This window comes from Marmota monax, unplaced genomic scaffold, assembly GCF_021218885.2.
Source record: "Marmota monax isolate L192 unplaced genomic scaffold, Marmota_monax_Labrador192_F-V1.1 WCK01_AAM20220418_F8-fsc00012, whole genome shotgun sequence".
In the NCBI taxonomy this organism is placed as follows: Eukaryota; Metazoa; Chordata; class Mammalia; order Rodentia; family Sciuridae; genus Marmota; species Marmota monax.
This window is the reverse complement of record NW_026695227.1, coordinates 30,979,899-30,993,260: the sequence shown is the minus strand read 5'-3', so window position 1 is coordinate 30,993,260 and position 13,362 is coordinate 30,979,899. Positions and strand designations below refer to the sequence as shown.

The 13,362-nt window shown below is 35.2% G+C and overlaps 1 protein-coding gene across 3 annotated transcripts in view; it reads left to right on the top strand.

Moving 5' to 3' along the window:
- The window catches only part of Racgap1 (Rac GTPase activating protein 1), a 31,043-nt gene that overhangs the window by 991 nt on the left and 16,690 nt on the right, over positions 1–13,362 (top strand). Inside the window, exons 2-3 of one of the 3 annotated variants that reach the window (XM_046436323.2) lie at positions 4,282–4,368; positions 6,607–6,691. In XM_046436323.2, the coding sequence (XP_046292279.1) occupies positions 6,607–6,691 (85 nt within the window). In that variant the 5' untranslated portion in view covers positions 4,282–4,368. Of the gene's footprint in view, positions 1–4,281; positions 4,369–6,602; positions 6,692–13,362 lie in introns of all 3 variants that reach the window. The other 2 variants (XM_046436322.2, XM_046436324.2) reach the window with 2 other exon arrangements.

Below are 13,362 nucleotides of genomic sequence, written 5' to 3'. Positions count from 1 at the left end.
CGAACAGTCACCTAAAGAAAAATACCATCCATAGGGATGTTCAATTAATTCATTCAACAAATATTTATTAATAATTTGCCAAGTGTTGGATACTGTTCTAGGCACCAGTGGCTCAGCAATGGACAAAACAGACAAAAATCTTTGCCTTTTTGAAGTTTTAACTATTGGGGAGACCACAGACAATAAAATAAGTAGATAAGTATATTAGATGGAGATAAGTGCCTTGGAGCAAAATAAAGCAAGAAAATGTTGGGGGGAAGTCTGAAATTTTAAATAGGGTGGTTAAGAAAGACTTCATTGGGGAAAAAGAGAGAGAGGGGGAGGTAGGTGAGTAAAGACTTAATGGAGGTGAGAGTGTGACCGAAAGAGTTTCCAGGCAGAGAGGTAACTGAAAATCTGGAAATTGTTTCAATATCTAAAGAAGTGAATGGTTAAATAGTTGTTCATCAACTCTTTTGAACTTAATGGAAACATTATAGTAAAAAGGAAAGTATAAAATTATATGTAATCTGTGATTGCAATTCTTTGACATGTGAGTGTATAATGAGTAAAGGATACATATGGCTGTACATATAGTGTTTAGGATGATGAGTTTTTTTATTATTTTAAAAATAATATTTTCAGACATAGAACAGTTATACCATTAGGCAGTGTTTTGTTTTTCATGGTGCTGGGGGGTTGAATCCAGGGCCTTGTACATGGTAGGCAAACACTCTATCTCTGAGCTATAACTTCAGGCAGTATTTTTATATATGCCAAATGAGTTTATAAATAATAAAGGAAATAATTTTGTCATTTTGGGCTGAAATAGTTAGGGAAGGCTTCAGTGAATGTGTGAGACTTAAGTCTAAACCTTGAAGAATGGAAGGAGAAGGAAAAGAAGAAAGTAGTCTAAACTGTGGTATGTTGAACTGGTAATTTTACGAAAAATCATAATTCAGTTCTACCCTTTCCTTATTTTAGTCTTCATTCATTGAAGTTGGTTGAGGACATTCTGTTTACTCTTTCTGCAGTCGATTTGTTCATAAGAACATTTGGTCTCAAGATAATATTCCTTCTGCCTGCCAGTTGGATTGAAGCTTTTGATACAGTGAAGCAGAAGCTGGACATTTGGGGGAAAATAATTATCCTGAAATGCTTTTGTATGAAAAAATCTTAGTATTGAGATTCTTTGGGAATGGTTTTCCTTGGCAGCCCCAAATCTATGTTGTTGATTTCTTAGGAATTTTCCAGATCAGCAGTGTTTGTGATGTTTTTCATTGAAACATTTTGATGGAAAACTCAAGTGATTTTTCCATTGGTTTGTCTTAAAATATCTAACACCCTTGTTGGAGCTAAAAAACCTGATATAGGTCTTTTACTAATGTTTGTAACAGAAGGAAGACAATTATAGAGACTTTTCCCAGGATACCCTGCAGTAAGATCTGTGATAGTCTGTTATTCTGAAGGACTGTCTGTCTCTTGCCTGGGTGATTGAAATTAAATTGGGGTCTCAGAGCAATCATGGCAAGCTGAGACTCTTTCATAGTGTTGCCAAATTGCTCCCTTAGGGATGCTCACAGATTGGGAATCTGTAACATAGTGACTTCTCCACCTCTGGGGATTGCTATCAATAACAGCTGAGATTCTCCAGCACCTTTTTGTTTAAAGTGCTCCACAAACTGATTTCCTTGCTACACGCAGGGATCATTTGAGCTTTGCGAAAAGGCAGCAGTCTCTGTTGTGGAAAGTGACAGCTGTTTTACAGCTTCAAAGCAATGCAACTAGATATGACTTTGTTTTTGTTTCCTTTCACATTAGTGTATCTCCTAGCTATGGAATTAAATAATAAAGGGGGAGGAAATAAACAAAAGGATGAAAATGTGACCCAGCAGGAAAATTAAGACCGTTCTCATTTGACATTGGATAGGTTGAGTAAATTTTAGCTTTTTGCATTACAATTTGGCTGAGATATCAAGAGTTAGTGGTGATGCAGAAAGATATTTTTGTCACCTATAAATAATTCCTGAGAGTCACTTCTGTAGAATAGTAATAAAAATATATGGTCCCCAGCATATAAAGAGAAGAGGATTGTGTTTGCTAGTAATCCATATTTGGATTACCTTAAGTAAACCTATCTTAGAGGAAGAATTAACTCTTCAGTAGCAACAAGCCTCACTAGAACAGCTTGTTTAGAAGCCTTGGCCTAGTCAGATTTTGCTATCTCCTTGATTCTTTTTGGTCTGGGTTCTAGTTATGATCTGTGTTTTTATATGTGTCATTCTTTGTCTGACATATTATACTTTGGAGGAGGCATCTGGCAAAGTCTGCAACATATATAGTGTGATATTTTTGTAACATCTCTTTGATGTGTTGGGGTAGAAAACATTTTTTTAAATTTATTTTGTTTTTTTTTTAGATAAAAATAACAGTAGACTATATTTTGGCATAATATACATACATGTAGTATAACTTATTCTAAAATTAGGATCCTATTCTTGTGGTTGTACATGATGTGGAGTAACCCGGGTCCTGTATTCAAATACAAGGCTAGAAAAGTTAAGTCTAATTAATTCTACTGTTCTTCGTATTCCCCTGCCAGAACATAGATTTTGGACTTAGACTGGGGTTTCATTGTGAGCTCATCATTTATTAGTGATTTAAGGTCTCTAAGCCTAAGTTGTGTTTGTAAATGGAAGTTAATTAATCAGATTACTTAAAATATATACATGAAATATCAGTTTTAGTGCCCAAATCACTTCAAATGTACCTTGTACATTTTATAAATACTGATTTTCTTTTCTTTTTTCTTTCTTTTTTTTTTAAATATTTATTTATTTATTTATTTTTAGTTTTCGGCGGACACAACATCTTTGTCTGTATGTGGTGCTGAGGATCGAACCCGCGCCACACGCACGCCAGGCGAGCGTGCTACCGCTTGAGCCACATCCCCAGCCCCCTAAATACTGATTTTCTTTCTAACTATATAACACTATTTTAAAAAAGTGTAAAATTCTGACTTTTTGTGGTATCCTTATGTGGAGATTGCCTAGAAAAAATTAGTAGACTTGGGAATCACTGTTCTAGGATATAATTAATATCCATCAGACTCAAAAAAACCTACTTCATACTTTCATATAAATATATATTTTATATTTTGATAATATATACATTATAATATTTTTATCTACATCAATTTATAATTTTCTGAGAGATAAATAGGACAAATACTGTTGTTTTCACTTTAGATAAGTCTCAGAATTTAAGTAATTTACCAAAGTTTATGCTTTGGGTAGATTGAGGAGCTAAAGCTTTATTCCAAGAATTCTACCCCCACCTCTCACCAACTATTCTTTTTGTTTTAACCTGTGTTATACAATAATGTTGAAGTAGAATGGGAATTCTTTGACAGAGGTATCATAGGTGTGTGTGTGTGTATATTCTGTGACTTCCATTTATCCATTATTTATGTCTTTGTAAGCATCATATTAAACTGGATGTGTGTAATACAGTAATGTCAAATATAAGGTTTCATCCTCAAATTTAGAATCTACCTGGAATACAAGACAGAAACAAATGGTAAAATTAAATTGAAGTGCAAGGTATGTGTATCTGAGTGGCAATTGACCAAAGCAGTAGAGGAAAGACTGGTGGCACGGATGTCATTTGAGGCAGTCAGATCAATTGAAGTGAATGATTAAAACTTCCAAGTGGTGATGGGGTGGGTCCAATATATAAATAAGGGAAGAGACTACAGGGGTTGGTTATGTGCTTATAGGAAAGGGAGGAACCAAAGGTGTTTCTGAAGTTTGGAAGCAAGTGACTGGGAGACTAATAAAAATGGGGAGGTCAAGCTTGGAAATCTATAGGATAGGACAGCAATGTAATGGTTAAGGTGGAATATTTGATAAGTTCTTTGAGCATTTGGAGGATTGAACTTTATGGGTATTGAGGGAAGAACAAAAATTGATAATCAACTATTTGTAAAACTCTAAATATGGAGACCATGAAGATCTGACAGTTAAGGATTGCCTCTTTGTTGTTTATAATACAGCATTACAAATTTAGTTAAATAACCACCTCCTAAGTACTGTTCCTAGGCATCATTTAGTAAAATAATGTAGATTGCCCTTGTTGTATGTATACCAGTTACGGTGGTGAGATTTTTCCCCATGTAGATTTTCTATATGTCTTAGTTTTTTTCAGGATCAGGTTTGTATTTCTTTCCTTCCTTCCTGAATTGAACCCAGTGGTACTGTACCACTAAGCTACCCTCAGACACCCACTTTTTTCTTTTTTCAGTTTGAGACAATGTCTTGCTAAATTCTTGAGGCTGGACTCCAACTTGCAGCTCTCCTGCCTTGGCCTCTGAAGTCATTGGGATTGCAGGTATGCACCACTATGCCCAACCAGACTTGTTTTTTCAAGAGACTACCTCCCTCCAGGAAATATGCGTGAGGAATATAGAGAATAATGGACTAAAGGAACTTGAGAAAATGGAGGCTTTTTTTTTTTTTTTAAAAGGGGGCTTGCCTCAGTCTGTTCCTACTGCTATAACAAAAGATCTTAGAGTGGATAATATATAAATAATAGAAATTTATTTCTCACAGTCTGGCAAGTCCAAAAGCAAGGCACTAGTATGTTCTTTTTCTGATAAAGATTTGCTTTCTGCTTCCAAGATGGTGCCTTCTTGCTGTGTCCTCACGTAGTGGAAGGGCAAACCCGGCCAAACTAGTTCCTTTAAACTTTTTTATAAGGGCACTAATCCCATTCACATCCTAATCACCTCTTAATATTATCACATGAATTTTGGGGGGACACAAACATTCAAATAATAGAGAGGACAAAAGGTCAGGTATTATTATCATTTAAAACATTAAAAACTCAATTTTTAAGCCAGTTTTTAATATCTTAGTTGGCCATGGAAATTTCCTTTTCTGTGTTCTTAGAAAGAAGTTTACTGTTTTAAAGTTTTAGGATATATGAACAAGTGTTGAGATGAAAGGAATTAATACCCTATATTAAAATTATTGATTAGTGTCTTCCGTTTTTACTGGGAGCCAAAGGAAATCATAATTTGAATTGACTATTGAATGCCTTTACCTGCTTTTGTCCTATAGTACTTGATCTTATTTGTTTATTTTTGTTCAATCTATGGGCATCTTCATGACTTTCCAGATGTCTTTCTGAGAGCTTTAATGCTATTTTTTTAGTTTTATTCTTAGTTTAGAGAAAGATCTATGTAATAATGTAATAAATTTGTTGGTCTGGTTGATTAGCAACTTGCTGTGATTATGTTGTTTAGAAAGATAACATTGCCATTTGAAGATCTTGGTTTCCAGCCCTGATTCAGGTATATATTGCATCCAAGTTTGGAATTCAAAGGTGTTTTTTTTTTTTGCTATTACAGCAATTGTCACATGAGTATGAATATTTTGTAATGTTTAATAGAAAATAGCTTTGTATTTCTATATTCCTTTGTGGCTTGTTTTTTCTTTTTTTTCCCCCTCTTTCTTGCCCTCATAATCTTATAAATATTACAAAATCTCTAAAGATTCATAAAAAAATTTTAAAAAATTTTATTTAGATACATGAAATAACAACCTGAACTAGAATGTTAAATGATGGTTAGAGCAACATAAGAAGAGTCTTTTAGTAGTATTTTTGAGGATATTAGATTTTCAAATAAAATTTGACATTTTATTTCTTGATAATTTTCATAATATCCAGTAAATGTCTTTCTTTCTTGACTGCTAAATGGAGATCTTATTTCCTCAAAATGTTCCCAGTTGAAGTTTATTTGGAACAGAACTGCCTTCAAGGACTATGTTTTTAATGTAATATCAGCAGGTCTTTGGGGGGGAAGTAAGAAGCTGAAATTCACTATATAGAATACAGAAACAAATGATTTTTCCTTTGCCCTTCTGTGAAGGTGGTGTATTGTCTCTCTGATGCCAGAATGTGGTACAACATAATCCTTTGCCTATACTTAGTATAAATTTATTAGACGTAGTCCCTGCACACAGTCCAGCAGAGAATCCTGCATTACAGAAATAATTCTTGTGCTGCTGAGCTGGCAATTTCCCCACTTAATCAAACGTCATTTATGCCATTGGTAGGAAATGTGCTGACCATGTCCTGCATTTTGAAAGGCAGTTGCAATAGGAAATTAGCTAAAAATGTAATAAAAATAAACCTTTAAAGTTACATTCTGGGACTTCAAAGTTCAGAAGAAAAAGTGGTAAAAATGTTTTATTAATAAATAGGTTTGACTAAAAAACTACATTTTGTAGTTGGTCATCTTGTAATCAACTTACCTAATTGTTCCTAATTTCCTCCTCAGCACCAGAATGATTTCAGCGTTAGGGGGTTAAGGCATGAGAGGGAGTGTTATCTTTAGAGGTCTGAAAAGATTTTCTAGTTTTCAAATAATCTTTAACATTTCAACTTTGTTTTTATAATAAGGATCACACAAAACATCAGTTGTTGGTTTGAGGTTCTTATAATTAGCTGCAAATGTAAGAGTCCAGATGTTGGTTACTGATAGCTATACTGGATTGCTATTGAATCTTTTGTCAAGGTGGGAAGGCAGGACCCCTAATGTATATTTGATTTCTTGGCAGAAAGATGGATACCACAATGCTGAATTTGCGGAATCTATTTGAGCAGCTTGTGCGCCGGGTGGAGATTCTCAGTGAAGGAAATGAACTCCGTAAGTCATTCTGAGCTGATCTGTGCAAAAATGGGAAAAAAACCCACACACTTGAAATTTGTGTTTTCTACAAAGTTGAAGTATTTTCCAGTCTTTTTTTACCCCCCTTAGGTGTAGTTGGACACAATATCTTTATTTTATTTATTTTTATGTGGTGCTGAGGATCAAACCCAGTGCCTTGGATGTGCTAGGTGAGCACTCTACCATTGAGCCACAACCCTAGCCCCTATTTTCCAGTCTTAAAGTTGCTTTTTTTTGGATTATCTAAAAAGAAAGTGATAGTCACTTATCCATGGTCAAAGCTTTAAAGGGCACTCACATTCCAAATGGGCACTAAAATTTTTTCTGTAGTTATTCTTTTTTTGGGGGGAGGGTACTTGGGACTGAACCCAAAGGTGCTTTACTATTGAGCTACATCCCCAGCCTTTTTAAAATTTATTTTGAGACAGGTCTCATTAAGTTACTGAGGCTGGCCTTGAACGTGTGATCCTCTTGTTGTAGCTGCCCTAGATGCTGTAATTACAGGAGTGCATTACCAAACGTTGTTCTATATATGGATTTTATCCAGACTTTTTTCATTATCAAGGTTCTGTTTCCACTGAATAGTTGGCATTAGTTGCCAATTTCATTTTTGTATGAACTGAGAAAAATTTAGATTTTCAAGGATGTTGGTTTTTCCTTTAGAGTAGTTATATTTTTTTATTCTGGCTTTTCTCTGTTCCATGAAACATTTTCAGTTGAGGAAAAAAGTCATAATTTCTTTTTGAAGGAGAAACTAGGCACCCACTTTTATGTACTTCGTATGTTTAAGGTGTAATAAAGGATTGAGATAGGGTGGACAGCTGGAAAGAAAAAGGAGATGTTAGCCAGGTATGAGGTACACATCTATAATCCTAGTGATCTGGGAGGCAGGAGGATAACAAGTTCAAGAACAGCCTCATCAACTTAGTGAGATCTTTCTCAAAATAAAAAGGGCTGGGGATACAGCTCAATGGTAGAGTGCCACTAGGGTTCAATCCCCAGTATTGCTAAAAAGAAAAAGGGGGTGTTGATAGAGGTATTTGAATAGTCTGGGAAGTTAATTAGCATGAAAGGAAAATGGAGCTAATAGCACTGATATATGTGACATAAGGAAATTATTCTCTGCCAGCTTTTCATTGTATTTCCATCCTGTCCTCTTTCAGATTTTCAGTAATTGCCAATTTAGTAAGTATTGCTCTCAAGTCAGCCTTACTAGTATGAAAGTAATGCAAGAACTATGTCTTGAACTTTCCTTTATCTCCATAGTTTTCTTAGTATGGCATCTTGCTTATTCCATGTGATCTATTTTTTTTTTAATTGATTGATGCTTTTAATAGCTCTTTTCCACTTACAGGCCTCTCAGAACAATATTCTATTTTCTCTCTCTAATAGCTGCTGCATGACCCTGTCATCTGGTATCAGCTCAGTAACCACAATGGCATATTAATCAGTCTTCTCTTTGAGGTCACATCATTTCAGAAGATGGATTACTTTGAAGTCTAGTGGGGCAGATATGAAATAAGGGATCTTAAAACCCAAGTTCATTCAGCAATATTTCATTAGAACCTATCACATCTTCTAGTGTATGTTGAGTTGAGGGAAAAGGACAATTAAATGGCTTCATGGAGGAAAGTAGGGTTTGGGTTGAACCTTAGATATATGGTAGGATCCCAAAAGACAGAAATGAATGAGGACATTTCAGGTCTGAGTGGTGACAAGAGGGTTTGAGGAGAATCAGAGTAAAGAGTTGTAACATAATCAGAATTGTGCTTCAGTAAGATTTACCCTGTCATAGCTATAGACTGCATCAGAGGTGGAGGCTGGGAGACTGATTAGAAAGGAGACAGTTGCCATAGCTCAGGAAAGAAGCAATAAGAGGAATTCCATTCCTTACTGGAGTGGTGCTTTGAAGATGGAAACAAGGGGAAATGTGTAGAAGAGATTGTTATGATAAGACTTGTAGGAAGACATAGCTGATAGCATGTGGGGGTAGAGGGAAGAACTTGAGATTTAGTGTCTCAGAAACTAGTGCTGGCTTTTAACTGTTATTTCTCTGTCTGTTTCTCCAGCTGTAAAATAGGAATTTAAATGTCTTTATCTTTGTTGTGGGAGTTCTGTGTGAGGATTTGGGGATAAACTGAGATACTAGTTGTGAAATACTTTTGGAAGTGATCATGCAAAAAAAAAAAAACAAGAAAGATACTTATTTTTACAGATATCTTTATGTTTTTAAAAATTTTTTAGTTATAGATGGACATAATACCTTTATTTTATTTATTAATTTTTATGTTATGCTGAGGATTGAATCCAGTGCTTCACATGTGCCAGGTGAGCACTCTACCACTGAGCTGTAGCCCCAATCCCTATAGATATCTCTATTTTATAAACAAATTTCCATCTTCCCATTTATTTCTATTTTATAACAGAAGAACATTTTGCTCCCTGCACCAGATTTATAATTTGCAATGTTGGCTTTTGAGAAACTAAAGTAACTCAATGGTTTCTAGGTTCTAAAATCTTTGTGCAAACCCGAGTATCTCTCCCTTTCTCAGATCCTAGGGATTCCCCCCATGGCCACATATGCCCTGACTCCTTATTCTTGCCTTTCTTCACAATTTCTTTACTTTCTCTTTCTTTTTTTTTTTTTGTCCAGTTTTTCTAAAGCTAAGTTCAAGGTTACCCAAAGCTAAGAATGAAAGTTAACATTCCAATAAATAATTTTATACATATTTTATTACATATTTTATTATCTTTGTTTTCCCCAGTCTTCATGGTTTTTACCTTCTATTTTTATTTTGTTGTAAGCTTCCTGAACTTTTTTGATATCATTGGTGTATATATGAAGAATAGGTATATCTTAATATTTAGCAGGTACGTACTATGTGCCAGTGACAGAGTAGATTTTTGCTATACTATGTATAATAAATACATTATGAGGTAAATGTGATATGGTGCTTGTCATCAAGAAAATTATAGTATTTTAGTTTCAGAGACAGGAGTTGTTTTTTTTTTTTTTTTTTTTTTTAATCTTTTTTTCTTCCAGGTTGGTATTTTGTTTTTTATTTTAATTTTTCAATCTGTTACATTTACCAAGGCATCCCAAGTCAGAAAGAAAATCCACCAGGCAGTAATAAATCCAAATCTGGGTGGAAGAAAAATGTAAGATAGATCTGGTTGTCTTTTTGTTTTTTGGTACTGGGGATAGACCTAATGGGTGTTTAACCACTGAGCCATATCCCCATCCTTTTTTTTTTTTTTTTTTAAGTACATTTAAAAATTTTTTTTTTGAGAGAGAGAGAGAATTTTTTAATATTTATTTTTTAGCTTTCAGTGGACACAACATCTTTATTTTATTTTTATGTGGTGCTGAGGATCAAACCCAGCACCCCGCGCATGCCAGGCGAGTGTGCTACCGCTTGAGCCACATCCCCAGCCCAAAAGTACATTTTTAAAAAATTTGTTTTAAGGGGCTGGGGATGTGGCTCAAGCGGTAGCGCGCTCGCCTGGCATGCGTGCGGCCCGGGTTCGATCCTCAGCACCGCATACAAACAAAGATGTTGTGTCCACCAAAAACTAAAAAATAAATATTAAAAAAAAATTGTTTTAATTAGTTACACATGACAGTACAATGATCTTGACATACATTTGAATCAGATGGGGTATAATTTCTCATTTTTCTGAGTGTACAGATTGCAGAATCACATTGGTCATGCAGTCATGTATATACATACAGCAATAATAAAGTTTATTTTATTCTGCTGTCCTTCCTTTCCCCCCTCTTCCCTCACCATCCTTTTTAAAAATTTTTTGAGACAGTGTCTTGCTAGGTTGCTTACAGGCTTACTAAGTTGTTGAGGCTGGCTTTAAACCTGCAGTTCTCCTGTCTCAGCCTCCTGAGCTCCTGGGATTTCAGGTGTATGCCACCAGGCCTGACCTAGATCTGGTTGTTAAGAATTAACACTTTATGGGCTGGGAATATGGCTCAAGTGGTAGTGTGCTCGCCTGGCATGCTTGAGGCACTGGGTTCGATCCTCAGCACCATATAAAAATAAAAAATAAAATAAAGATATAGTGTCCACCTAAAACTAAAAAATAAATGTTAAAAAAAAAAAAAAGAATTAGCACTTTACAAGTAGATCGGATCACCCATACATGATGGAAAGAGGAAGAAGGAAGGAATAGATAAAGGGCAGATATAACCAAAGTGTGTTATATACACGTAGGAGCTTGTGAATAGCCAGATGCGGTGGCCCAAGCCTGTAATCTCAGCAACTCTGGAACCTAAGGCAGAAGGATCTCAATTTCGAGGCAATTTAGTGAAATCCTGTCACAAAATAAAAAATAACAAGTAGCTCCCACAGGAGAGCCAGTGTGAGAGGTACCAGGTTCAACTCCCTGTACTGCCCAAATAAACAAAATTAATAATGAGAGGGCAAGCCAGGATAGTGTGCTGAACACAGGAAACTCAGGTTTTTTTCCTAATAAAATAGTAGGTAATACAAATATCAATAAATGCTTTGGGGGAAGTCTAGAACAACTTAATATGGAGCAAAATGATTAGGAAAGGGTTCACAGAGCAGATGGGACTTGAAAAATGGGTATGTAAAGAAGAGTAGGTAGAGTACACAGCTTGCTCATGAAATGAGAAGACAGAAATAAATATGTGTTTGTTTTGGGAGCAGGGACAGACTGGGTTAGCTAGAGAAAGTATTGTGTAGTATAGGAAGTAAGTTTAATTTGATTGGTAAAGTGAACTTGGATGCCTGGAGTTTAAATTTGATCTGAATAGCAATTCTTTATTCACTAATTCAGCAAACATTTAAGAGCCTATTATGTGTTAGGTAGGGTGCAAGGCACTGAAGATAAAGGATCAGAGAAGACACAACATCCCTGCCCTTAAGAATGTCAAAAGGAAACTGGTCCATTGGCACATGACTGTAATCCCAGTGACTTGGGAGGCTGAGGCAGAAAGATTGCAAATTTTCCAGGCTACTGTTAGCAACTTAGTGAATCCCAGCAATTTAGTGAGGCCCTGTCTCAAAAAAAAAAAAAAAAAAAAAAAAAAATTTGGACTTGTAGCTCAGTGGTAGAGCACCTATAATATGTTCAATTCCCAGTACCACTTTTAAAAAAAAGTGTGTATATATATATATTTATATCTCCTAAAGAACAAACTAGCAAAATGAGATTGCATGGAAATTTTTCCATTATCAAATTGTTTTTCAGTTCAGTAAATATTTGATTGTATATGTAACACCATCTTTAGAAATACTGTGTAATGGACCACAGTGAGGAACTAGAAAAAATTTGACTTTGAGGTTTAAAAGTTCATTTCTTTTTTTGGTGGGGGGCTGTGTGTGCTACTAGTGATCGAACTCAGGGGCACTTGACCACTGAGCCACATTCCCTATTTTGTATTTTATTTAGAGACAGGGTCTCACTTGGTTGCTTTGTATCTCGCTTTTGCTGAGGCTGGCTTTGAACTCGCAATCCAACTTCTGGGATTATAGGTGTGTGCCATCCCACCCGCCTAAAAGTGTGTTTCTTGAAATTGAAGTATTGTATACATCACAAAAATGCACTAATGTGAGAGTAATGATTGATGAGTTGTCAGAGTCAACATGTCCAAATAAGAAATTCTTGCTTAAAATTTTTTTCTTGTGAATCTGTAATGTGGAAATAGTTAAATTTGCAAAGAGATATATTGTGTTTTTTAAAATAATTTTTAAAAACCAGTAATATGTTTCTGATTGTTAGCTAAACCAACATGTTATTTAAAACTATTTGCATGGTAAAACTTAGTTTTTGGTCCTTGATATTTGCATTGTGATAACTAGGTCATAAGTCCTATTTTGCTAAAATTTGTTGTTCGCTATAACCTAAGGTTTCCTTATGACTTGGTTTCTTTAGAATGACTTGGTATCAATTTGTAAGTCTGAAATTTAGTCAAGTTATAAAAGGACACTATACTGTTTTTATACTCATGGGTTAAATTTAAATAGGAAAAGTGCCTTTACTGCCTAAGAATGTGTTGGCTTTGCTTTAATGTGACCTAGTTTTAACTGTAAACTATGTTAGTTTGACCAGCAGTAGATATATATGTTGGAACCTTCCTCCAAGATGTTGGTGGAGAGAGATGCTTAGAGATAGATTGAGGTTAACTGGAAAATTGTAAGGCAAGTACATTGTAGGACAGTCTTTACCAGTAGCAGGTGATAAGAATGAATGCCACAAGTGTTATGTTGCTTTGAGGTGCTGACTTAAGTGATGCTGTCTTTGCAGACATTTAAGAAGAGTTTATATTTTGCTATCAGTGACTTTTTAAGAACTTTTATGATCTTCTCTCCTATTTTTCCAACTGGAATGTTTACATACCCTTCAGGCAGTGTTAAACAGCAAAAGCAAATTGGCTCTTTACTTTCAAATCAATATTTGTATAATTATATAGCTGAATAGAATTGCAGGCCTAGACATCTGTAATATTAATCTACATCTACTGGAGCATATTACAGCAGTTTCATTTGAATTTGCTGTTTAATGTCTCTGGCGCAGCAATGCGTGACTATAAAAGAGACTGTTTTTGTTTTATAGCTGTAACTGTCCTGGTACGTGACAGCTGCCCCACAGGTATACCCCTTTGATTGCCTTCT